The sequence below is a fragment of the Ruditapes philippinarum genome, unplaced genomic scaffold, assembly GCF_026571515.1.
Source record: "Ruditapes philippinarum isolate M1 unplaced genomic scaffold, ASM2657151v2 ctg4146_1_1_1_1, whole genome shotgun sequence".
Lineage (NCBI taxonomy): Eukaryota > Metazoa > Mollusca > Bivalvia > Venerida > Veneridae > Ruditapes > Ruditapes philippinarum.
The window spans coordinates 99,587-124,097 of record NW_026856238.1 but is presented as its reverse complement, the minus strand read 5'-3'; the positions used below and the strand labels follow the sequence as shown (position 1 = coordinate 124,097).

The 24,511-nt window shown below is 33.3% G+C and overlaps 2 protein-coding genes across 2 annotated transcripts; both read left to right on the top strand.

Moving 5' to 3' along the window:
- The first annotated feature begins 1,337 nt into the window (after positions 1-1,337).
- Positions 1,338-7,260, top strand: LOC132745906 (con-Ins Im2-like). Its single transcript, XM_060734915.1, has 3 exons — positions 1,338-1,695; positions 3,520-3,749; positions 6,465-7,260. Exons 2-3 carry the CDS (start codon positions 3,545-3,547, stop codon positions 6,617-6,619), a joined length of 360 nt encoding a protein of 119 aa, XP_060590898.1. The 5' UTR covers positions 1,338-1,695; positions 3,520-3,544; the 3' UTR covers positions 6,620-7,260.
- A 4,161-nt stretch (positions 7,261-11,421) lies between these two features.
- On the top strand, positions 11,422-21,891 carry LOC132745910 (ras-related protein Rab-13-like). Its single transcript, XM_060734921.1, has 5 exons — positions 11,422-12,064; positions 15,749-15,897; positions 17,107-17,232; positions 20,467-20,560; positions 21,052-21,891. The coding sequence occupies exons 1-5, from the start codon at positions 11,911-11,913 to the stop codon at positions 21,147-21,149; spliced, it is 621 nt and encodes a 206-aa protein (XP_060590904.1). The 5' UTR covers positions 11,422-11,910; the 3' UTR covers positions 21,150-21,891.
- The last annotated feature ends 2,620 nt before the right edge of the window (positions 21,892-24,511 follow it).

The window sequence follows — 24,511 nt, the reverse complement described above, 5'->3', positions numbered from 1 at the left end:
ATCACAAGAAACCCGTGCACAGTTATCCCTGTCTTATTTATTACATGCAGTATAGAAACAGTATATAATGACAATTCATATGAATAAAGAAAAAGCAACACTTAATAGACAAAATTAGCATAGTTATTGATCAGAAGTGACAAAGTTCTGCTTGTAGATTTGATCTTCTAGCTAAAATAACCAGTAAACTCAAGTACTACAAATAGTAGTACTCAAATTACCTTTATTTTACTAATAAGTACCTTCATTTATAATATCAGATACGAAACTTTTACCTTTGCAGGCATAATTGTTTGTTGGTTTTGTTTAGTTTTATGGCGCACAAAGAAAAGACAGGAAATATGATTTTGGCTAACCTCGAGGGTTGCGAACTTTAAGCAACAACAGGGGTGAAAACCACCTCACCTGCTGAATCTAAGAGATGCATGGACTCCAGTTATTCAAACCCATTTAATCGCCTCTTACGATCATGCAGGGATAAACGGTGGCTGAAATTCTGATGCATTAACTCGTAAGGGCAACCCCTCAGACACAAAAGGGAGCCGCATAATTAATGTGTGGCGACAATTGTAATGTATTAATAAATTTACCATTAAAAGGGTTGCAAATGAAAATACAAAAAGAGATAAACCTCTAAATGGCTTTATTTCATTGCTCTTTAAACCTTTATACATTTCGACTGCCATTTTCAAAAAATTCACATTTTCCCCTCTCGAATTACATGACATAGAAAATATTCCTTATACGACTTAAGTTTATTAGTAGACCCCGTGGAACAAATTCGTAATTCTGCTTTCCTTCATACCTCCGGAGCGATCTCGCTATTTCAGAATATCCTCTTGTTCACTGAGGTATTTACAGTCTATAATTGTGAACCGTTTTTAACGACCGACCCCCCTCTATATGATACGGCGTTTAAATCAGGGATTTTAGAAGATGCACAAATCGGATGAACAAAGTTTTCCATAAAGTCTGTATCAGAACGAGTTCATTCTAAAGTCACAAATCGATTTTTGCTATTTACGTAAAATTTGTTTTCGCCGTGTTTCATTTTTCCTGGTATATCTGTAATAATACGATTGTCTTACCAAGCCCCGTGTCGGAAATTGGCGCGAAATTTTAGGACTTCTTCACTTTTAGGGCTTAAGAAGGTGTTTTGACAGGTGTTGAAATACTTGAGATAAAAAGTAAGTAGACAACAAGAGTTTTATCATTCCAACCATTTTATCGCATCAATATTATCTATAAGAAATGAAATATAACATTATAAGAACACACGAATATCAGTTTTCTATGTGTGTAAGAATTTATTATTACTACTCATAACAATAATAAGCAATTCTGACTGAGTAATTTAAGCTTGATTTATATTTATATTATACTTTTATGTTTCAAAATTAAAAATACACCTACAGGATAGTTATTGAACGTAAATTGCACCTTTGATATCATTTCTTAATTACAAATATCAACAATCGATAGTGTGTACGTTCCTTTTTTGGACATTAAATCAAATTACATTCTTTTTTAATTCCGCGCTCGCAATTTCATTTAAATTGCATAGCCCGTCACTTATTCTTTGGAAAGAAGTATACAAACGGAGACAAACAGGGAAAGGATTAAAACTAGACTTGTTCTTTTGAATCTTGTCTAGGGTACATAGCGAGCTGCCGGGTGTTGACTGGAATAAAGACGGTTTGTTGAATTTGTTTTTTTACTTACTTACTTACTTACTTACTTACTTGATTTCTATATATTTATTGCGAGAAAATGATTGTAAATTATTTATAAAATAGACAGAGATGGGATAATTGCATGTCATTAAAAGTTATGTTGGGATGATTTTTATATATATTTTATTATACATTTATTGAGAGAAAAAGATGGTCAATTATTTGTAAAAGAGACAAAGATTGGATAATTGCATGTTATCAAAATACCATTTATTATTAATGTTATGGCTTAATATGTTGATATCATCAATTTTGAACCAACCTTAAGATTATTACAATAAATAAAGCTCAATTTTATTCAATAAATGTTGTTATTTTTATTTCTCAAAAGCTTTTTATTTTTCGGTGTACTTTTCTAGTTTCCAAAATGATTCTCATGGACCAATTACCTGAACATTTTTTTTTCTTCTGTCACATTTGGGGAATTAGTACTATTACATTGATTTAGTATATTGTGTGGAAGTCATAATACAGCTGTGTTTATATTTTGCTACTTATGTGACACATTAATTCACATTTATTGCTACTTTCTTCAGATAAAAAGCATATAGCCATTTCTAAAACCATAATTTATGTGTTTCAAAATTCATTTTTTTTCTTTCTATGGAAGTGAACTTGTATTCGTTTCTAAGGAATAAACTGCCTAAAATGATACATGTCTAATTTCTAAAGAGTTTTTATTTGTTGTTGTCCTTATAGCTGAGCCATCCTTTTTTTTTCATTTTTCCTGACAGCAATTAGAACAACGTTTACGTGATTTGATATTTTGTGTGAAAGTTTTAATACTATTTTATTTACATTTTGATACGTTCCTGACAAATGATTTTTAATTCAACGTCATTTTCTTTAGATGATACGCAACTGAAATGGTTTTTGCAACATTATGCTACACATATTAGAACTTTTTAATGTGGAAAAAACATTTTTGGAGCTTAACGTGCCTTTACATGACGCTACATTTACATTACATTTACATAAAGCTTTGCAAATAAAATAAAATAAATATATAGAATAACAAGGTTTCAAAGTAATATTGAAAGCAACTGCTTGTTAAGTATATTAAAACACGAATAGTACACACCCAAAAAAACTAAACTCGAAAACATACGTTTTTGTTTTTGATCTTTTTTCTTAATATTCTAAAACTATCATAATTATATCATTAATGGCACATTATATATTAAACGAATATTTTTTTCCTTCTTTAGAAAACACGAATATACATTTGATATCTTTGAAATATTGGTTTCAGAGCATGTTAGATGCTGATCACTTAAAAGTATAGTGCTGAATGTGAAACGAAAGTGCAGAAAATGTTAAGAAAGTTGAATTATGACAACTAAATAATTGTATTAAGTGCCAAAAAATATGGCTAAGGTAATTGATGGTTAAAGTAATTTGCAAACGTAAATTTAAGGAAAACATAATAGTACACAAATCAATTATTTTTTTATGAATGAAAAAGTTAAAATACTACTTGTTAACATTTGCCAATTTAAGGACAAATAATTTCATATATTGTGGTACGTTTTTATGTAACGTGCTCAGCATTTTAGTTGTTTTTTTTTTCTTTTCTTTTTACTTTTTATTGTAGATAGTAAACTATTTATTTATTCATTTGTTTATTTATTTATTTATTTATTTATTGTGCCATCAATTGCGTTATTTTTAACAGAAAAAATTATCGATACGTAAAGTTTGTTTTTCAGCATATCAGTCTTTAATATAAATGCTCTAACATTATAGCGATACAAACAAACAATGCAATTTTACATATATTTTTCAGTAACTTTAAAAAAACAGCTCACAACATGCAGTACATTTTGGCTTCACTTATTTTGATTTTCACATTACGTGAGGCCAAGTGTGGCTACGAGCACTGGTGCACCTCGAGCATGGCAGCTCAAGGAAGTTGTGGTCACGGCTTGGACGACCTGCTAAGTCTGGCTTGTGGAGCTACAGGGTATAACGCTCATGGTTCTTACTCCCGCAAAAGGAAAAGGCGCTCACCAACAGGTATGAATTCATCTGTCAATACAACAAAACTTTATTAGGCATTTGGCATTTATATTTATGTCACAGGGTCAAATATTTCTTGTTGAAAAGAAACAAACTCTGGGCGTAGGTTCGATGTTTTTTTTTAATGAATCCAAGTAAAAATGGTCTAAAAATATAATAGATTAATAATTATACATCTTACAAGTACAATACATATAAAAACAAAATACATTGAAATAACAATATATATACACAATCGACGCGGAATAAGAAAATACAAAAATACATAAATAAGATTACAATCAATATGTTAATCTTAATACTATTTCTTACCACAGCGTCTGTAATTAAACTATTTCAATATAAATTGAAATAGGTAAAGTAAATGTAGATCTATGTATAAATGTTAAGTTTTTACTATGTCTGACTCGTAAGAGATGACTGTCAAGAGTGAGCGGGACAGGAAAAGCAAACAGTGCGCAGAAGTAAAAACTATTTAAAAGAACCAATGGATATCTCTCTCACATAGGATCATACATAACAAACACAACAACTGGATAAGTACAACAAAGAACGAGTGACCAGTGTTCACGAGATTGCACGGGTGAGATCGACAATGTACATCATTGACGGAAATTGTCGATTTTCACCGATTCAATACCGGAAGTTAAACTTATACGATAAAACCTAAACGAAACCGAATAAAAACGCGCGTGCACGATATTTCCGCTTAAATAAAACTATGGAAATCCACGGCTGCCATTACCATATAATTTCAATCTGTGACATTTAGTTACAGTGCTATTGGCCAAAACATTAAGTACATCACTGAAAAATGGCGATAAATGATAAAAAAAATAGTAAATATAGATACGTGTCGATATCAGCTTATTTTTATGGTGGCTGATTTTGGAACGCTTTTGTGCGTCGTGTTGTCGGACTTTCGTCTTGTCGTTCTGTTGCAAACCATGCACGCCAAACGGCGCGTTGTCGTGCGGCGTGTTGTCGCGATGTCACATTGTAGAGTTCAAATTGAACGATTGAACTATAAGTCAAGTGACAGGGCGTCATCATGCCGCACGACAACGCACCGTTTGGCGGGCTTCGCTCGAGACAGGACGACAAGTCGACAGCGCGACAACGCGGCGTTTGGCGCGTTTCGCTAGCGAAGACGACAAGACGAAACAGCGATAACTGTGGTGGCTGATTTGGAACATTGTGCTTTGCATTTGTCAATAGCGACATCGCAGCCTATATCGTTATCGCCTTTTCGTCTTATCCCTAGCGAGAATACAACAAAGCGCCAAACGACGCGTTGTCGTGCGGTACTTTGTCGTGATGTCGCCCTGTCGCTTGGCTTATAAGCCAATCCTTCTATTTGAACCGAGCGACAATGTGACATCGCGACAACACCCCGCACGACCACGCGCCGTTTGGCGTACATCGTTATTGACAGAACGACAAGACGAAAATCCGACAACGCGCCGTTTGGCGCTTTGTCCTGTTGTCGCTAGCGCCAACACGATGCATAAAAGCGTTCCAAATCAGCCACCATACACATATATTTTGAAAATGTTGAAATATTCTTTCACATGTCTGTTTTTACGACAGATTCAACTTTTCACTGTGTCGAAAAAGTTTTAAATTTGTTTTTGATCATTCTTTTCAATATGTGTTATTTATTCACTATGAAACCATTCAGTTAATCATCATACATCTTAGCAAATCTGTACACCATCAGTACACCATCTGAACACAATCATTACACCATATGTACACCATCTGTAAACCATCCGTACATGCCGTACACAAACAATTCACTATCAGTACAACACAAGTACACCATTAGTACACAATCAATAGACCACCAGTACACCATTAGTACATCGTTTGTACACCATCAGTACACTATAAGTACACCATCATCACACTATCAGTACACCATCAGTACACAATCACACAACCAGTACACCACTAGTACACAAGAAAATACACCACCAGTACGACATAAGTAAACCATCAGTAAACAATCAGTACATCGTCACTACACTATCAGTTTACAATCAGTACACCATCAGTACCAATGAATACACCATCAGTACACCATCAATACATCATCAGTACACTATTGGTACACTATCAGTACACGATTAGTCAAAACCAGTACAGCATCAGTACACTATCAGTATATCATCAATACACCATCAGTATACCATCAATAAACCATCAGTAAACCATCAGTACACAATCAATACACCAATAGAACACTATCAGTAAACCGTCAGTCAGCACCGGTACACCATCAGTTTACAGTCAATAACTATCAGTACACTGTCGATACACCATCAGTACACCATCAGTACACTGTCGATACACCCTCAATACACCAACAGTACACTGTCGATACACCCTCAGTACTCAAACAGTACACTTTCGATACACCCTCAATACACCATCAGTACACTGTCGATACACCCTCAGTACACCATGATCATGCTGAATTTGTGAGTAGGCCAATCAAGCTTAAGACATAAAACTTTTGATTTTAGGTCAAATTAGGAAACCAAAAGAATAGAGTCATGCCAAACTCTCAGCAGAAGTGTATTCTGATAAGACTCTATTTTTGTGATATAAGCAGCCATGATATATATCGTTCCAGCAGAGCTCAGATGTTTAATAGATACAGCTGTATTGTATTGTACTGTATCGTTTTGTATCAATTTCATATTTCAGAAATCAAAATGGAGCTTAATGGAATAACAATTGGCGGACACAAGGCAAAGGACTATTTGACAAAGAGGACCTCTTTTTACTTCCAAGGGATAGTGTGTGAATGTTGTATCAATCAATGTGAATTTGACGAGATTTTAGGATATTGTAACTTTTGAAGACAAGGAACTAAATAGATATCTCGCCGAAATATGACGATACGCATTTTTCTACAGTGTTGTTTTCAGTGTTAATTAACCTTCACCTTCCTGGAATCGAAACTAATTATTCTATAGAGTCCGGCCAGCCTGTATTTACATTTAGTCTGACTTGCCTTTATCCTAAATTGTTGGCCACTTTATTTCTTTTATTTTGATATTGGAATCCTTACGTTTTAAAGGCACATTATGCCTCCGTAATCAGTTAATCTTTCATTGTGCAGAACATGCAAATATGTGTTAAATTATGCTGTAATAATTGATTTAGAACATGCAAGATGCTCATCACTTGAATAAAATATTGTTGAATGTGAAATAAATTGTGATATAGGTAGAAAAAAAAAGAAAAAAATGTATTTTGACTTCCATACAAAATACTTATTCATTATAAATGTACTAAGTACCAAATACGCAAAAGTAACAACAGATGGTTCAGAAATATGACAAATGGATAAATTTTTGGAAACTGTATCATGACACCAAAATAAATAGGTTTTGAAAATTTAGAATTATATCATTTATGTTTATGAATGGGCCTTTAAACGGATTGTTTAGAATCCAAAGTAGGCCAAATCCAATACACAAAGACAATAGTTTAAGGGTTAATAATTGCCATTTTTTCAGTCTTATAATTTTACATATCATGATTATTGAAAAATATACAATTCATATAATAATGTATATGGACAATAATTGATATATAAATTTCATGTTGAGTTCGTTACGTGATATATAATACAAAACTGCATAAAATTATGTTTTATTTATGCTTGATCAGAACTATTGTATTGCATAATGCTTTTTTGTGAGATCTTCATTAAACAAATTGTCGTAGGTAAAGAGTTTGCTTAATTCACTGAAAATTCATCTATTCAATTTAGTGTCAAAACATACAATATTTCCCCATGGCTCTGCAAGTAATATAAATGAGCCGTGTCATGACAAAACCAACATAATGGGTTTGCGACCAGTATGGATCCAGACCAGCCTGCGCATCCGCGCAGTCTGATCAAGATCCATGCTGTTCTCTATCTGTTTCTCTACTTGTAATAGAGTCGGTAAGCGAACAGCATGGATCCTGATCAGACTGCGCGGATGCGCAGGCTGGTCTGGATCCATGCTGGTCGCAAACCCATTATGTTGGTTTTGTCGTGACACGGCTCAAATATTTTATTTCTATTGTCATGCCTCCAATCGTCCCGCCTATAAACAAGGTGTAGACTTCAACGAATGGCCATATTGCCTAACCCAGAACCTATGTGGCTCCGTCCATCAACAAAATATTACCATTCCTTCACACATAAACAATGTGTTGTTTCCATCACGCCGCCCACAAACAATAATTGTTTCCATTACATGAACAAATGTGGCTCAAATTGTAATACAATATGTTTAATACAGTTAACAAAGAAGTTTCCGTTTCAACCCTTCAAAATAATCTCCTTCTACAGAAATACAAAGTCCAATATTTTAAAAACGGTTCAACACAGTCCGCCGTATACATTTCCAGTGACTGAGAAATTGGCGACCCAAGTCCACTTTTTTCAGCTTTGCTGATGGAGAAAGACCTCAGACACGGACGTTCTGAACTAGCTGTACTGAATATGCAACAACCTTGTTTTCTTGACTGACCATAGGACAGACCCCAATCGGACATGTGTCAAAGATTGCCTTTGCGTGGTAATTCTGATCAAAAGAGATATGTCTATTTAAATGAGAAGAAGAAACAATCATCCTTTACATATGATATCAAAAGCCGTTTGTTCAGTTTTGAACATTGTCCATGGAGAAGCTAACGAGACTCCTAATAGGACCTGTAAAGTATTTAAAAAAGATCAACAAGGATGGGTGGCATTCAATGAACGCATCTCCCAACACAGGGCCACCGGCTAGGTGACTAGCATGACATCAAACAGAACAGGGCACGTGAGCAAGAAAACTGAAAGGGATTTCATTATAAAACAGGAAATCATAGAAACCAACGAGGTAAAAACAGATGAAACTAAATTAAAAGACCTTCAACATGCAGGATACGAGTGTAGGGGAAGGGAACTAGAAGGACCGGGTACGGGAGGTAAAATCAGGGGGGGGTCATAGTGCGGAATATATTCAAATACATACTGGGTCCAAAACAAAACAAAATAGAATTGATTTTCGCATGCAAATTTTACATTTCCGTAAGGAAAAAAGGACTTTTCACTTGGCTTAAGATGAAGCATTAAAGGCACATTATGCCACAGAAACAAATACATTTTAGAAAGGTCAAACAGAATCTTATAATGCTTAAATAATAGCTTTAGAAAACGTAAGAGGCTTGTTACATGAAGAAAGTGACACTGAATTTGAAATTATCCGTCATGAAAGTATAAAAATGTATACAAAGCTGTATTTTGACTTCCGTACAAAAAAAACCCGAATCACTATAAATGCATTAATTTTCAGAAAGCAAAGATGCAAAATATGATCAGGTACTTGGCCAATGAGTAATCCTTTGGCATCTATATCAGCCATCAAATTTAAAAAGCTTTTGAGGAATAAAAATACAGTGTATAAGCCTTTGTAGGGCATAATGAGCACCTGTTAAACAATTATCATAAAGATGTTTGATAAGATGGGTAACACATTATTTTACAACGTCATAGACTTATCTTGATTACCAAATTTCCTAATTGGTTACTTTTCTTAAGTTATGATATCATGTTTAAAGTATTGGGATATGTGATATTACATTTTCCGCATATCATATCAATTCTAGCCATATTTTAAAGCGGACGCCTTCATTCATTCATTTAAAAAAAAAAAAATTGCCGAAAAAAAAAAATTATTTGTTGTTACAAACTTAGAATTTCATTATTTGATCTTGTAAAAGTGCATCATATCACAGTTAAGCCTTTTTCAAATCAACGTCACTAGAGCTATTTATAGCGCGCCAGTAACGTCCGTTTCTAAAAATAGAAAAATCAGGAAAAGAATCGCCCGCTTTACAAATTTACATAGAAAGCGGTCCGGTATATCAAAGGTATCGAAGGGGTTTCTTACTGTTTATATATTTTATCAAACTTCTTTTTCCACTTTAATTTTTTTGATTCGACAATTATATGAAACGATTAACTTAAAAATAGCATATTTAACATTTAGAAAATGTGAAGGCCGCTTTAAGGTCTAAATTGAAACGGTTATTATATATTGTCCGGTATAATGTTTAAGTTACATTTGAAAAGTGTTATTTGCCTGGTGAAAGATATTATTCGCCCTCGATAGGAAGGTAAACAATTGCGGTTGCATAATTTTATTATACTGTCGTATTTCTCCAAACTGTTATCTTATTCAAGCTTAATGTCATTGTTTGTTTTCAATTTATTTATTTGTTTATTTATTGATGCGGTTCTTTTTTCATAAATGAGCCGCGTCACGACAAAACCAACATAATGGGTTTGCAACCAGCATGGATCCAGACCAGCCTGCGCATCCGCGCAGTCTGGTCAGGATCCATGATGTTCGCTATCAGTTTCTCTACTTGCTATAGGGTTTGTAAGCGAACAGAATGGATCCTGATCAGACTGTGCGGATGCGCAGGCTGGTCTGGATCCATGCTGGTCGCAAACGCATTATGTTTTGTCGTGACGCGGCTCAAATGAATGAACATTAACTAGTTTTTGAGACTCGTATATTTTTTTCAAATGAAAATGAGCCCCTGAAATTCATAAGGGTTTGTTGTGATTTAAATCTGTGGAACATCCGATAAAACCATCAATGAGAAGAAATGTGAAAAATCCGATAATGTCATCAATGAGAAAATGTGAAAAATCCTATAAAACTATCAATGAGAAAATGTAAAAAATCCGCTAAAACCATCATTGAAAAAGAGATTGAAGATGTGAAAAAACACTGTCATAAACATGTTACTTTTTTAAACTAGAAAAAAACGAAGATATTTTACAAAATGAAATATTTTCGTATATACGTGAAATAATGTGTTATATGGCTCAACATAAACGGCTGTAAGCTTATATAACCATCTCGATGGTTATATTTCGAGCCACCGTTAATGCAAAGCCATATAATATGTCATCATCTTAATAACGAATTAATAATACAGCAGACTCGTTTTATTTGAGGGAGAATGAAAATTACTTCGCACATATAGTTAACGTAATATAAAGGTCACGATTAGTAAATCGAAAGAGATGTTACTAACGTTTATTATAAACTTATAAATAAAATAATAAGAAAAAATGGTGAAATAAAATGCGTATTTTTCATGTTCTGTATTTTCACTGTAAAAATTTATTTATCACAGCAGTGAAATATATGTTCCGTATTTTCACTGGTGTCTTGCCGGACTACTGCTTTACAATAAATTTAGGCAAAATACAAAGTTTAAAAGGTAATCTTTCAAAGTATAAATGTCAAAAAAGAGAAAAATGTATATATAAACAGAAAATTCAAATGTTTTTCCCTATAAACACAAGAATTATTTTCATCTTGTGTGAAAATTATCATATTTCATTCGTCGCTATACCACCACCAATAATATATCTGTTTCCATACCACCCGATGAAAATAAATCCCGTAGATAGAGGAAAAAAATATCCTCTATATAGTATTATAAATACAAATGATAACTGTACCTGAAACTTTATTAAACATTTTACAAGGAAGAAACGAAAGTGTCGACTGCCGATGTTACTGAACAAAAATAGCAACGCGTGCAAATAATACCACAGTGTGTTGTTGTTGTTGTTGTTGTTAATGATGAAATGAGATTGTGACTTATCAACGTTAAGGAAGTAAATACTCCATGTGAATATAACACAGTGATTTACACGGATAAATAAATGTGTTAATGTGTGTGTTAAATAAAAGTCACTGAAGGGAAAAGAAAAATGATGAACGTTCAACTAAAATCATCATCAATATGTGAACACTCACACCCAAACACTAAGAAAAGACTTTAAATACAAGTAATACGCTGTTGATTTGGATTATTTTCGTTTGTTTTTAATGTTGATTTACATGATTAATATATATTCCTTACCGGAAACAGAGTTATAGTGTATTCTATCTAATGAGCGTAGGCTTTAATCACAAGAAAGTACATGTAAGTGGTGAATTTCCTTGACATTTTATATATGTCCATACATACATTCATAATTGTTATTTTATTAAAATAAGATCGTTACATATACAGTTGTATTATATAGTTATATTAACTACGGCATTTTACTATATATTCATGTAATGAACGCGCTATGGAAAAACTTTTTAAACACAAACGGGATGATATTGAAGAGGCGACGAAATTTAAGATATCTATCATTGGTGATATGGGAACTGGTAAAACGTGCCTGTCACTACGATTTGTAAAAGACCTGTTCACTGACGCTCATAAAGCCACTATCTCAGGTTAGTAATGCTTAAACATGTATGCATGTAACATAAAAATTCGATTCAAACAAATAGGTTTACCATTTTTCTTTTAAAGAAATGTAGCATTCGTGGTTATAGACACGGTATCGAATATTTTTTTCAAGTTTAAAGAGTTACAGTACATCTCTATGAAGTGTTTAAGTACACACATGTATAATTATGTATATTTTTGTAACTATTGATCATGACATTGTATATAGCTGCCGGAAAAATTACAGCTCAAACTCGTCCGATGCATTGCGATGTGTTACGGCTAGACTACGGTGTGTTACGGACAGACCCCGATGTATTACAGTATAATGGACATACTTCGATGTTTAATTCCCCGGTCACATATTCACGGATAATGCCACGGAAGAGCTACGTTCTAATTGTTCACGGATTACTACGGAAATGTGAAATTCCGTAGACCGCTACGGTTCCAGTACGGACACACAACGGTATGAGTACGGAGTCCGACGGATTTTCCACAAAAAGCCCCCGGAAAGATACGGACTGTTACGGACCGACACGGTTTGATACGGAGCGACACGAATCAGGACGGACGCTCTACGGATACACTACGGTCTGCTACGGTATAAGCACGGGTTAGTACGAATAAGTACGGTCTGATACGGAGAAGGAGGAATTGATACGGAGAAGAACGAATTGCCACGGATCTATACGGACCTAATACATCCGTCCACAACCTCTTGCATGCTCATTTTCAAAATGCCCCACAAGAAAAGAAAACATAGAAAACGAATTGCAGAGTTCAATAATTTTGGATGAGAGGATTCGGCCTAACTGCGTCCGACCCCCGAGACAAATCAGGTCCGATTAAAGGACGCTGTATCCTCAACAAGTTCGGACATGAGAGCCTCATACTAAACATAAAGTGGTCTTTGTAAAAGCCCATCTCTAGTCCACCATCTCGTCTGTCTTCTCTTACCTGATTAGATATAGGCTAGTAAGCATTTATGAAAAATGTTGATCAATACTGCTTCTCTATTAATTTTAAAATTTGCTGTTCATTTTACAATTACATTAATTATCGTGAATGAGGCTTATGAGACACTTGGTTGTATGTACATATTAACTCCAAATTCACGATCCAATGTTTGTAAAATATGTAACATTAAATGTTATTCTATTACTTATGAAGTGTAGTACGATATTAATATATTTTACCTCTATGCATGTCATCAAGCAGCTCGACCACTGACCCCGCATTCTGAGTCTTTTCAATATAAAGTTGCAACCAGTAAATGGCAATTATCATTTATTGAATGTTCCCGCAAATATGTCTGTTTTTAACAAGAAGGTAGTATTTATACCCATGAAAAAGTACATGATACTTAATTCATCCGTACTAAACAGTGGTGGACCGTACAATTCCGTACCGTTTCTTGTTGCAACGCAATAAACCGTATAAGACCGTGCTAATCCCTGTCTCTCCGTAGTACAACGTATTACGATCGTGACTTTCCGTGACAATGTCGTATTAATCCGTATTAAAACCGTAGCATATACGTAGTGTAACCGTACAAATACGTAGTTTTCCGTACTAAACCGTAGAAATCCTTGACAAGTTGGTGGTCCACGAATCAGTACGGACTAACACGGTTTTCGTTAGGACCAGTACGTACAGTACGGTTTAATACGGACTAGCAGGGATATGCTACGGTTGATTTTTCCGTAGCAAATTTTTGTGCATGTTCAAAAATTGTCAAGAATCGCTACGGATATACAAGGACTACTACGATTGACTACGGTTACAATACGGAGAGCTACTGACCAGTACGGGTAGCTACGGACAATGCCGGAATTAATCCGTGGCTCTTCCGTGGGCGTATTCCGTGAATATATGACCGGGGTATTACGGGCATACGTCGATGTTTTACGAACAGACTTTGATATATTACGAACAGACACCGATGTATTATGGACAGTCTTCGATGTATTACGAACAGACCCCGATGTATTACGGAAGACGTCGATGTCTTAAGAACAGACTCCGATCTATTACGAACAGACCCCGATGTATTATGAACAAACTTCGATGTATTACGGACACATTTTCATCTATTACGGACAAAATCGATGTATAAAGAACAAACCCCGATGTATTACGGACATACTTTAATTGATATTTTATGAACAGACCCCGATTTATTATATACGTATAAATGAAATATTGAGAAATATTGCTGAAATAAAATGCGTATTTTCACTTTCCGTATTTCACTGTAAAAATTTATTTTTCACTGCAGTGAAACATATTTTCCGTATTTTCACTGGTGTCTTACCGGACTACTTTCTTTTAAATTCTGCCAGTTCACAAAATTTAAGGGAAAATCTTTTAAATTTTAATATCAAAAAGGAGAAAAATGTATATATAATAAACAGAAAATTCAAGTTTTTCTATAAATACATGATTTATTTTCATCTTGTGGCATGAAAATTACCATATTTCACACGTGGCTACCGCCACTCATGAAATATTTATGTTCATACCACTCAATGAAAATAAATCATGTATTCATAGAAAAACTTGAATATCCTCTATGTTTTACGAACAGACTCCGATGTATTACGGAAAGACTTCGATGTATAACGGTCAGACTTCGATGTGTTACAGACAAACTTCGATTTATTAAGAACCAACCCCGATGTATTACGGACATACTTCGATGTATTACGGTCAAACTCCGATGTGTTACGGATAAACTTCGATGTATTACGGACATACGTCGGTGTATTACGAACAGACCCCGATGTATTACGAACAGACCCCGATGTATAACGGACAGACTTCGTTGTGATACGGACAAACTTCGATGTATTACGGACAAATTTCGATGTATTACGAACAGATCTCGATGTATTACGGACACACTTCGATGAAATACGGACAGACATCGATGTATTAAGGACAGACATCCGATGTATTACGGACAGACTTCGATGTATTACTGACAGAAATCGATTTATAACGGAAGACTTCGATGTATTACGGAAATACTCTGATGCATTACGGACAGACTTCGGAAACTTGCTTGCGGAATACTTAAACACGATCAATATTATGACATCCTTTTGAGACTCTGCAGAGAGTAATTTTCCAAGGCAAGAAAGAAATATGTATCTGTATCAGTCACATTATGGGCCGATAACAGTCGGTAAATGTTGCTTTTATTCTTATGTAACGAAATTATGATATTTTTAAGAATGAATGGGGCTTTGATTTCTAGGATGTGGTTCAATCGTATATGATTATAAAAAGATAAGCAAATGCTACGACTTAGCTTTGTACATTTGACTTTTTATGAATTTTCTTTTACATACATATACTAAAAGGAATGGACGCCTTAGTCAGGGTCAGTTCAAATTGAATGACCCAAGTTAATATACGATCTAATTTATGCAAATGTCAAGAACATTTCAAGCGTTTATTACGAAAGTTAAAATACACACAATATTTTCTCTTAAGCAATGCCGTCCTAAATAAATGATGACCTTGGATATACATGTACTCTATTCTCTTTGGTGTAGTGACAGACTGCGACAGATTGTTTAAAGAAACGACATTCGGCTTGTATGTGCGGACAACAGAAGTTAAAATTGACGCATATAAAACATGGGCCAATTGTCTCACAAGAAAGAATTATTACTTTTCAGATATTGAAACAAAGGGACTAGAAATCCAAGGTAACAGAGTCGTATTTCAGATCTGGGACACCGCTGGTCAAGAACGCTTCCGTTCCTTACTGCCGTTGTACATGAAAGGCATAGATGGCGCTCTTGTTGTGTATGACGTAACCGATAAAGTAATATATCATCACATATATTTGAGCCATGTCATGACAAAACCACGTAATGCGTTTGCGACCAGCATGGATCCAGACAAGCCTGCGCATCCGCGCAGTCTGATCAGGATCCATGCTGTTCGCTATCAGTTTCTCTACTTGTAATAGGGTTGGTAAGCGAACAGCATGGATCCTGATCAGACTGCGCGGATGCGCAGGCTGGTCTGGATCCATGCTGGTCGCAAACGCATAACGTTGGTTTTGTCGTGACGCGCACACATTTGACATATCACTTTTGTGAAATAAAGTTCCGGATTTTTTTTAAAACTTTGCAATCAGCGTGTTCAATAATATGCACAGATTTTATTTTTATTTTTAGTGATAACTATAATATGTTTTAGATATTAAAGGAACTCAAAGGGTAAATACCTGAAAGACATTAAAGACATAAAATCCGCTATTGTTTTCATGCTGCATGTTATTATGCTACTGAAATGATTTTTAAAAAGTTATTTTATTTCGAAACGTCTATTGATCTGAATCAATATGTAACAACACGTGTTCTGCCAATATTCCAATTTAGAAATTCTAAAGCAACAATTAACCTAAACATGGAAAGTATGCTAGGACACTTTATAACATTTATGTGAAATACTTTGGAAAATGTTTAAAAAAAACTGGAAGAAATATTAAAGTCTGACCGAACACCTACACACCAACATTTTTCAATATATTTTCTGAAGTTTTACGCCGAAAAATCTAATTAAAATATGAGCAAATATTCATAAAAACATTTAAGTTTGTACGTTCTATTAAAGGCACTTTATGCTTAAGAAATCCATAATAGTTTTTAATTCTATAGAAATGTCAAACATATGTTTGATATTAATAATGTTTCAAAAATGGATTTTGTTAAACAAAAATTAAGGAAGAAAGTAGCATTGATTGTGCAGGAATGTGTCGTAAAGATAGCAACATGTAATCAAATCAGTATTTTGACTTCCATACAAAATATTTATTTACTTTAATTATATCTATAGCAAACAGAGCTAACTGATCAAAATGCAGTTCATGTATTTGGCAAATAAGTATTATTTAGAAACTGTAACAAGATACAAAAAAAAAGAGAAATAAAAAAATAATAGCATTTCTCAGGCATAATGGGCCTTTAATATTAATATCCACATACTTAAAGAAACTATAAAAAATATATTTATTTAACCATGCTAGGTTACGTACGACAATTTGAACGGCTGGGTTAAAGAAATCAGAAAATATGCTGAGACCAATACGGCAATTATGGTTGTAGGAAACAAAATAGACCTACCTGAAGATAGAAAACAAGTAACCGCCGCGGTGAGTGACACTTTTGATTGATTAAACCTAGATAAAAGTACTATTTTGTGATTATCATTAGGGAATATCATATGGAGTTTAATAATAAATTTTCAGTCTGCTCGTGTCATGTGTGTATGAATGGTGTTGAAGATACAATACATTGTTTTATATAATCGTTGTTATAAATCAACACGTAGTTTTAACAAATCTCATCGATACTAATGAGAGAGCATGGAAATCCCATAAGTAGATGTCTTATGAATACGTATCTTATATTAACTATTTGAAAACCATCGAAAACATATGATAAAAATATACTAGTAAATCTTGTCCAACGTCATACTAATCAATTTTGGGGTACATCTTCGGTTGGTTAATTAAGATCGCTGTTGTTTGTGTTTGTGGAATCCCCGTAAAGAATTTAAATCAGTAACTTATCTTTCGAAGGGTTTCTATCAAGGACATGCTTGATTTTCACGATCATTAGTTTGATATATCATTGCGACGGGGACCCATTGCGACATTAACAGATAAATTCTTTTAATTATAGATATAACAGCCTTTCTGATTGGATGTTGTTTAGGTTAGGTCATAGGTCAAATTTGTATTACTACGCTAAATTGTATAAATTATAGGGTTTGGTGCCCTTTCACGTTTTTGTCGGACACGTTTAGAGAAAGTCGCTTTTCAAATTTCATTTAGTTATTTCTTATACTTGTGTAATGTTTTGTATATACATAGTTAGCTTGTTTGACTTATCTCCGCTTGTGTTGTTTTGTGTTGTTAATTTTGGCGGGAAGTTGCTAGTTTGTGTTGAATTTCATTCCATTTCAGTTTTTAGACATTAGAAGGGTCTCTTATAAATTATATTATAATTTTTGATATATCATATTTCTGGTTATGACATATTTCTTGATGTCAAGAAGCATAACAACCTTATTTACTAAAAGTGAGATTATTAAAAGGATATATAGATACAATATTTTACCATTTATATGTATAGCGAATTGCGCTTAAAAAAACCCTACATTTATGTAAGCTGTAATGGGGCGGGGCGGTGGCCTATTGGTTAAGGTATCTGCCTCTCAACCCAGGGATCGTAGGTTCGAGCCTTACTAGGGTCACAACCAAATGATTTCATATGACATCATTGCTGGTTTGATCCAGAAGCGCACTAAACAGCCTTTTCCCCAGAGATCGTGGGTGCGAGCCGTACTTGGGTCACTTCCAAGTGACCTTTTATGACATCAATGCTGGTTTGTTCCAGAAGCGGACTCAATAGCCCTCTCCATAATGAACACTAAAATACAAAAGTGTTTTAAGTGAAATCCAAACAAAGAATCAAATTCATTGTTTGTACGTATGTAAGAAATCAATACATTCTTTCAGGAAATTAAGTCAGTTATAAGGCTATAGGTCTCAGGATATATATTTCTATATTATGATGTATGACGTATGGTTGTTTTCAAGACATTGTTATTTTTGCACTTTGTTATTTCCTATGTAAATCATTAATGTATGTGTTTACAGTAAAACCTGTGATTTTCTTTTGTCCATTACTGATTTTCATTACTTTTCCCTTTGTTTATTACTTTTTTTAATAATTATTGTTTTCTCCATTAGTGATATTTATTACTTTTTCTTTGTCCATTACAGATTTTATAACTTTTTCCTTTGACCATTTCTGTCTTTCATAACTTTTTTTCTTTGACCATTTTGATTTTACAACCTTTTCCTTTGTTCATTACTGACTTTTATAACCTTTTCCTTTTATAATTACTTCATTACTGACTTTTATAACCTTTTCCTTTTATAATTACTGATTTTAAAAACTTTTTCCTTTTTCCATTACTGATTTTTATAACTTTTTCCCCTTTGACCATTACTATCTTTCATAACTTTTTCCTTTAACCATTACTGATGTTTTAAAACTTTTTCCTTTGATTTTGATTTTTATAACCTTTTTCCTTTGTTCATTACTATTTTATATATTTTTCCCTTTGTCTATTATGGTGGCATATTTCTGCCACCAGATAACCATATAACTAACTAGTTAATTAAGAGGTTAACTAGTTACGTAACTAGTTAACCTCTTAATTAACTAGTTAGGTATCAGGTTAACTAGTTACGCAACTAGTTAACCTCTTAATTAACTAGTTAGGTATCAGGTTAACTAGTTACGTAACTAGTTAACCTCTTAATTAACTAGTTAGGTATCAGGTTAACTAGTTACGTAACTAGTTAACCTCTTAATTAACTAGTTAGTTATCAGGTTAACTAGTATCGTAACTAGTTAACCTCTTAATTAATTAGTTAGCTATCAGGTTATCTGGTGGCAGAAATATGCCACCATAGTCTATAACTGATTTTTATAACTTTTTTTCACCATCACTGATTTTTTATAGCTTTTTCTTTTGTTCATTTATATACATGTAACTATTTCCTTTGACCGTTACTGATTTTTATAACTTTTTCTTTTCACCGTTTCTGATTTTCATAGCTTTTACTTTAGTTCATTACTGATTTTTATAACCATTTCCTTTGATAGTTACTGATTTTTATTACTTTATCTTTTGTTCATTTCAAATTTTTATAACTATTTTCCTTGATAGTTACTGATTTTTATAACTTTTTCTTTTGTGCATTACTGATTTTTTAAAACACTTTTCCTTTTGACCATCACTAGTTTTTTATAACTTTTCCTTCGACCTTTACTGATTTTAATCACTTTTTCCTTTGACCATTACTTATTTTTTTTAACATTTACTTTTGACAATTTCTGATTTTATAACTTTTTCCTTTGACCCTAATTGATTTTTATTCCATTTTTCTTTGACCATTACTGATTTTTATAACCTTTACGTTTGACCATAACTGATTTTTTGACCATTACTGAATGACGATGGAGCTACGGTTGGTCCCGGTAGAGCCCCGGTAAAGCCCGGTTCATTAAAAAAAAATAACGACATTTTGCGATGATTGCACTTGTTTGTATTAAAACCCTTTCCATTTCACTTCTATCAAGTCTTGCGTAAGGATTTTTCCGGCGTCAACCGGTAACGGCCGGGGAAGCACCGGCATGAACCGTAGCTTCACCTGGGCTCTGCCTGGATGGTCCGGAGCGCATCCTGTGTGGTAAGTTGGGAATTACCGTAGCGCTGCCGGGGTAGGTGTGACCGCAACAATAATATCACCCTGGATCGTCCCGGATCATCCAAGTAACTTAGTGTCTATGTTTATTTATGTTTTCAGGAGGCCGAATCTTGGTGCAAGTCCCATGACATCCTGTTTTATGAAAGTTCCGCAAAGACAGGCGAAAATGTAGACAAGTTATTTTTGTCACTTGGTAGGTATCTATTTCTGATTTCAAATATAAACAAATGACTTATTTTTGGTACGAAAATTTACTTTTTTATTATTCAATCAATAAACTATGTACAGAAAGCTGCGTTTCCTATCACAGGTAAAGTAAATTTGATAAAATTTCTAAAAAAAACTATAAAAAAAAACTGAAAGTTTTTCTAAAGACACTATATATATATGCATGGTGACCACCTTTATTGTGTAGAATTTTAAACATAACATATCTACTTTCTGTGAAGTCAAAATATGGTAAAGTATAGTAAATATTTTATGTTTACAGAGACTGTGTAACAATTTTCAATATTTTCTAATATCAAATTTGATGATATTATATCTTAAAGAACATAAAATGATACCGATTTTGTATAAAGGTTATCGCTCTACAGAGGGCGCGCTTTGTAGAAGTTACATTATCTCTATATCAATCATTAAACTTTGTTTTTTATTCTCTTTTTTTCTCTTCTATGTAATCAGGGGAAGAAATGTTAAGAAAGATAAAACAAAAGCCATCTCGTTATGTATACTCTGACAGTATTAGCATGTCTATAGAAAAGGAAAGGAAATGTTGCTGACGTCAACATTTATATACGTAAACGTCAAGAAACTTAAATTGCAAAGAGAATGAAGTACGACCTTAGAGAAGATGACGTCATTTTTCAAATTTTGGACGGTCTTTCTAAAGTGTTTGGATTGGATTTATATCATTATATGATAATGTATAAGTCTAAACTTAAAACAAATACTAATGTATGATATTGTGATTAAAAATAAGAAGGATGAGGCAATATCATCCTTAGTGACGTCAGGATAATGAAAGTTTGCTTACATTTTTTTATGCTTTATTTATGACTTTGTACTTTGAATTTTTAAACTGCCCATTGTAGCTTTATGTATAGTTCTGCATTTTGACAAAAAACTTTTAATTGATTATCAAAGAATGACATTTAATACCGTTAATATGTAAAACGGGACATTTGATTCACACAAGGAGTTTGTTTTTGTTCTTTTTTTATTTGGTGTGGCTGAATAAAAATCGCTTTTGACCAAAATTTTTAACCAATGAAATTGCACGTTACAAAACCTTGAACTGAAAAAAAGGCTGTTTACAAATATTTACATAACTAAAGGTTGTGTCAAAAACGGGAAAACCATTTCAAAAGGCACATATATACATAACGAACTATGAAAATGCTATTTTCTTTAGATTGACATTGTTTATTTTTGTGGCAAAATGGGCCTTTAAAATCAGTTCCGCCACTCTAGGCCACGTTATCGTGTCAGTTTAAACACAGGATCCATAGTCAAAATGACATACATTTTGTATATCTTACATTAAGATAATATGAAATTAGGGTCTATACCAGTGACGTGGTTAGCTTTTTTTGAATTTAATATCAAGCATAAACATTTCCATATATAAACCATATCTTTCCTAGATTTTGTAAATAATAAGTAAATGCAAGTATGTTGTGCCGTTTAATAGATACGCATGAATTGGTGTTGCTATTGTACCGAGTGTTTCTACATAGCTCGTCCACCATGCTTGTTAAGCTTTAATTTTACCTAATTTGAAACGTGATGATTTATCTTAGAAATGCATATAAAGACGTAACATTTTATGTTTATCATCGTTAATTAAGTTTTTTTTTTCTAAGATAATGATATTTATTTACCGGTTTTCTAAAATCATACTTCTACCGGAAGTGTAATTTATGATAGAGAGAAGGCTGTAGTGTCTTCAAGCAACAGTCTGAATTGTGTAGACGCTTTTGTTCATTGTTTTTCCAAAAGCGCCCTGTAATCTAAATATACAACTCAAATCTAGAAACAGTCCCAAGATTTGCAAAATAGCGGCGCCCTGTTAACTTAGAATTTTGATTTTTCTGAAACCTTTTAGATTTGGAGAGAATATCTTTTTTTATTTATTTTAATGTGATTTCAATTTAACTTATACACGTCATACGTGTTATCTTAGAGGGCTTAAGCTCTTTGGTCCTACGGTCTCGCACGAACTTTTCGCGTATACTTATATTGTCAGTGTTTAAAAAACCGTGTAAAGGAATGTCTGAGGTATTCTCTACACCATTAAATTAAATGCTGTTAAGTTGAAATGTTGTAAAATATTTTTTTTTAAATTTTTTTTCAAAAGTTTTTTTAAAAAAGAGATAAATCAATTAACTAGTTGAAATGTACAAATGTACTTTACTATTGTTAATATTGTTCAATGTGTTATGATAAGATAAAAAGTTTTGTTGTCTATGTAGCGCATGATGTCATCAAACAATTGAATAAATTACCGGCATATAGGGAAGAAGATGTGATATTGTTAAGGTGAAAGTTGCTAAATTATCAAGGTCATACAACGCTATATTTTTGCATTTATCTTCATCGTAATCATTGGCTTTATTAACGTTGGGGATTTTTTTCCCTTGAAGTTGTTCATATTGAAAACAAATGAATTAAATACATGAATTGCGTGTTTTAACTTATAGTTCAAATGTATTGCTAAATGTTTATTTTATTTGTTTGTTTGTCCATAAAGGAATAAGTGGTACATACCAGCTACATATAAAAATACAGATCCAAAAATCTATTTCGAAAAGGGACATAACTTTACGAAGAATAATTTTAGGATTATTTGCGTCTTCATAATTATGACAATAAACATTTATACAAAGCTTGAAATCAATAGCATTTATACTTTCTGAGAAAATGGACCTTAACAAAAAGGTTAACCAACGCAGCTACCAACGCAAACGCCGACGCTAACAACGACGAGAAGGTCATGACAATATCCCAACTTTTACTGTTTACCCGTCTTTATTCTTGGCTGAAAAGGGGGATAACTCAACAACATATAATAATGAGGATTTTTTTTAATTAGAGATTTACCTCCCTTGTTATACATACCTACATGTCTATACATTCACTAATTAAATTTGACTCTATTATAGCTTGTGATTGCTTAAGATAATATAGATATAAAGTAAATACTTAATATCTGATTAATAAAACCTTTCCCCAATCTTTAGGTATTTTGCCCTTATTAGAATACACATTAAAAGGTATAATGTAAAACAAAAACGACAGTGTAATTTCTTAAAAGCTTATATGGATTATTATCTATGCTACATGCTTTGGAAAAACCTGTATTATAATAGTTAGTCTTTTCACATAAATATGGTACATTTTCATTAGTTTCTATATATGATTTCCTAAATAGGTAACATTATTTCCAATATAATCAATATCAAAGATCTTGCTATTATAAAGGTCCATTGGGATATTAGATATCTTGTTATTTCGAAACGCCAGCCTTACCAATAGTTTTCAAAAACTTGAACATTACAAAACCCTTAAACACCACATTATGCAAACAGACTGGGAACAATATATTAACAATGATATAAACATTTACACAACAACAATAAACAACAAGATTCTTAAACTCTCAGAGCAGTGAATTCCAACAAAGCAACAATAAACAGTTAGTAAGACCAAAATGATGCAGTGGTGGATCACGTCACAAACTAAACAACTTATTTCGTAAACGTTAAGAAACTTTACCACAGAGGCAAAAACGCACCTAAAATCCTATGAACTTGGCACAAATTCAAACCCAACTTCGTTAACAAAATTTGTTTCAGGCTTATTCATAGTGCCAAGGGGCGAAACCATAATAAAGAAACTGGGCATATTCCCATTCAATCTGATAATACTATACAAAAAGAGAGTCATCAAATCATTTATATCTCCGACTGAAAACCAAATCATTCCCGCACTGACATGTCCAGACTCTAACAGACTGATATTTGACAATAAATCAATATCTGATATATTAAATATCTTTTTCTACTGTCAGACTTCTCTTGATAATTTAAATGAAGAAACTCCTGAAGATTTCTACGTAGAGCCTGTCCGCACACTCACTTCA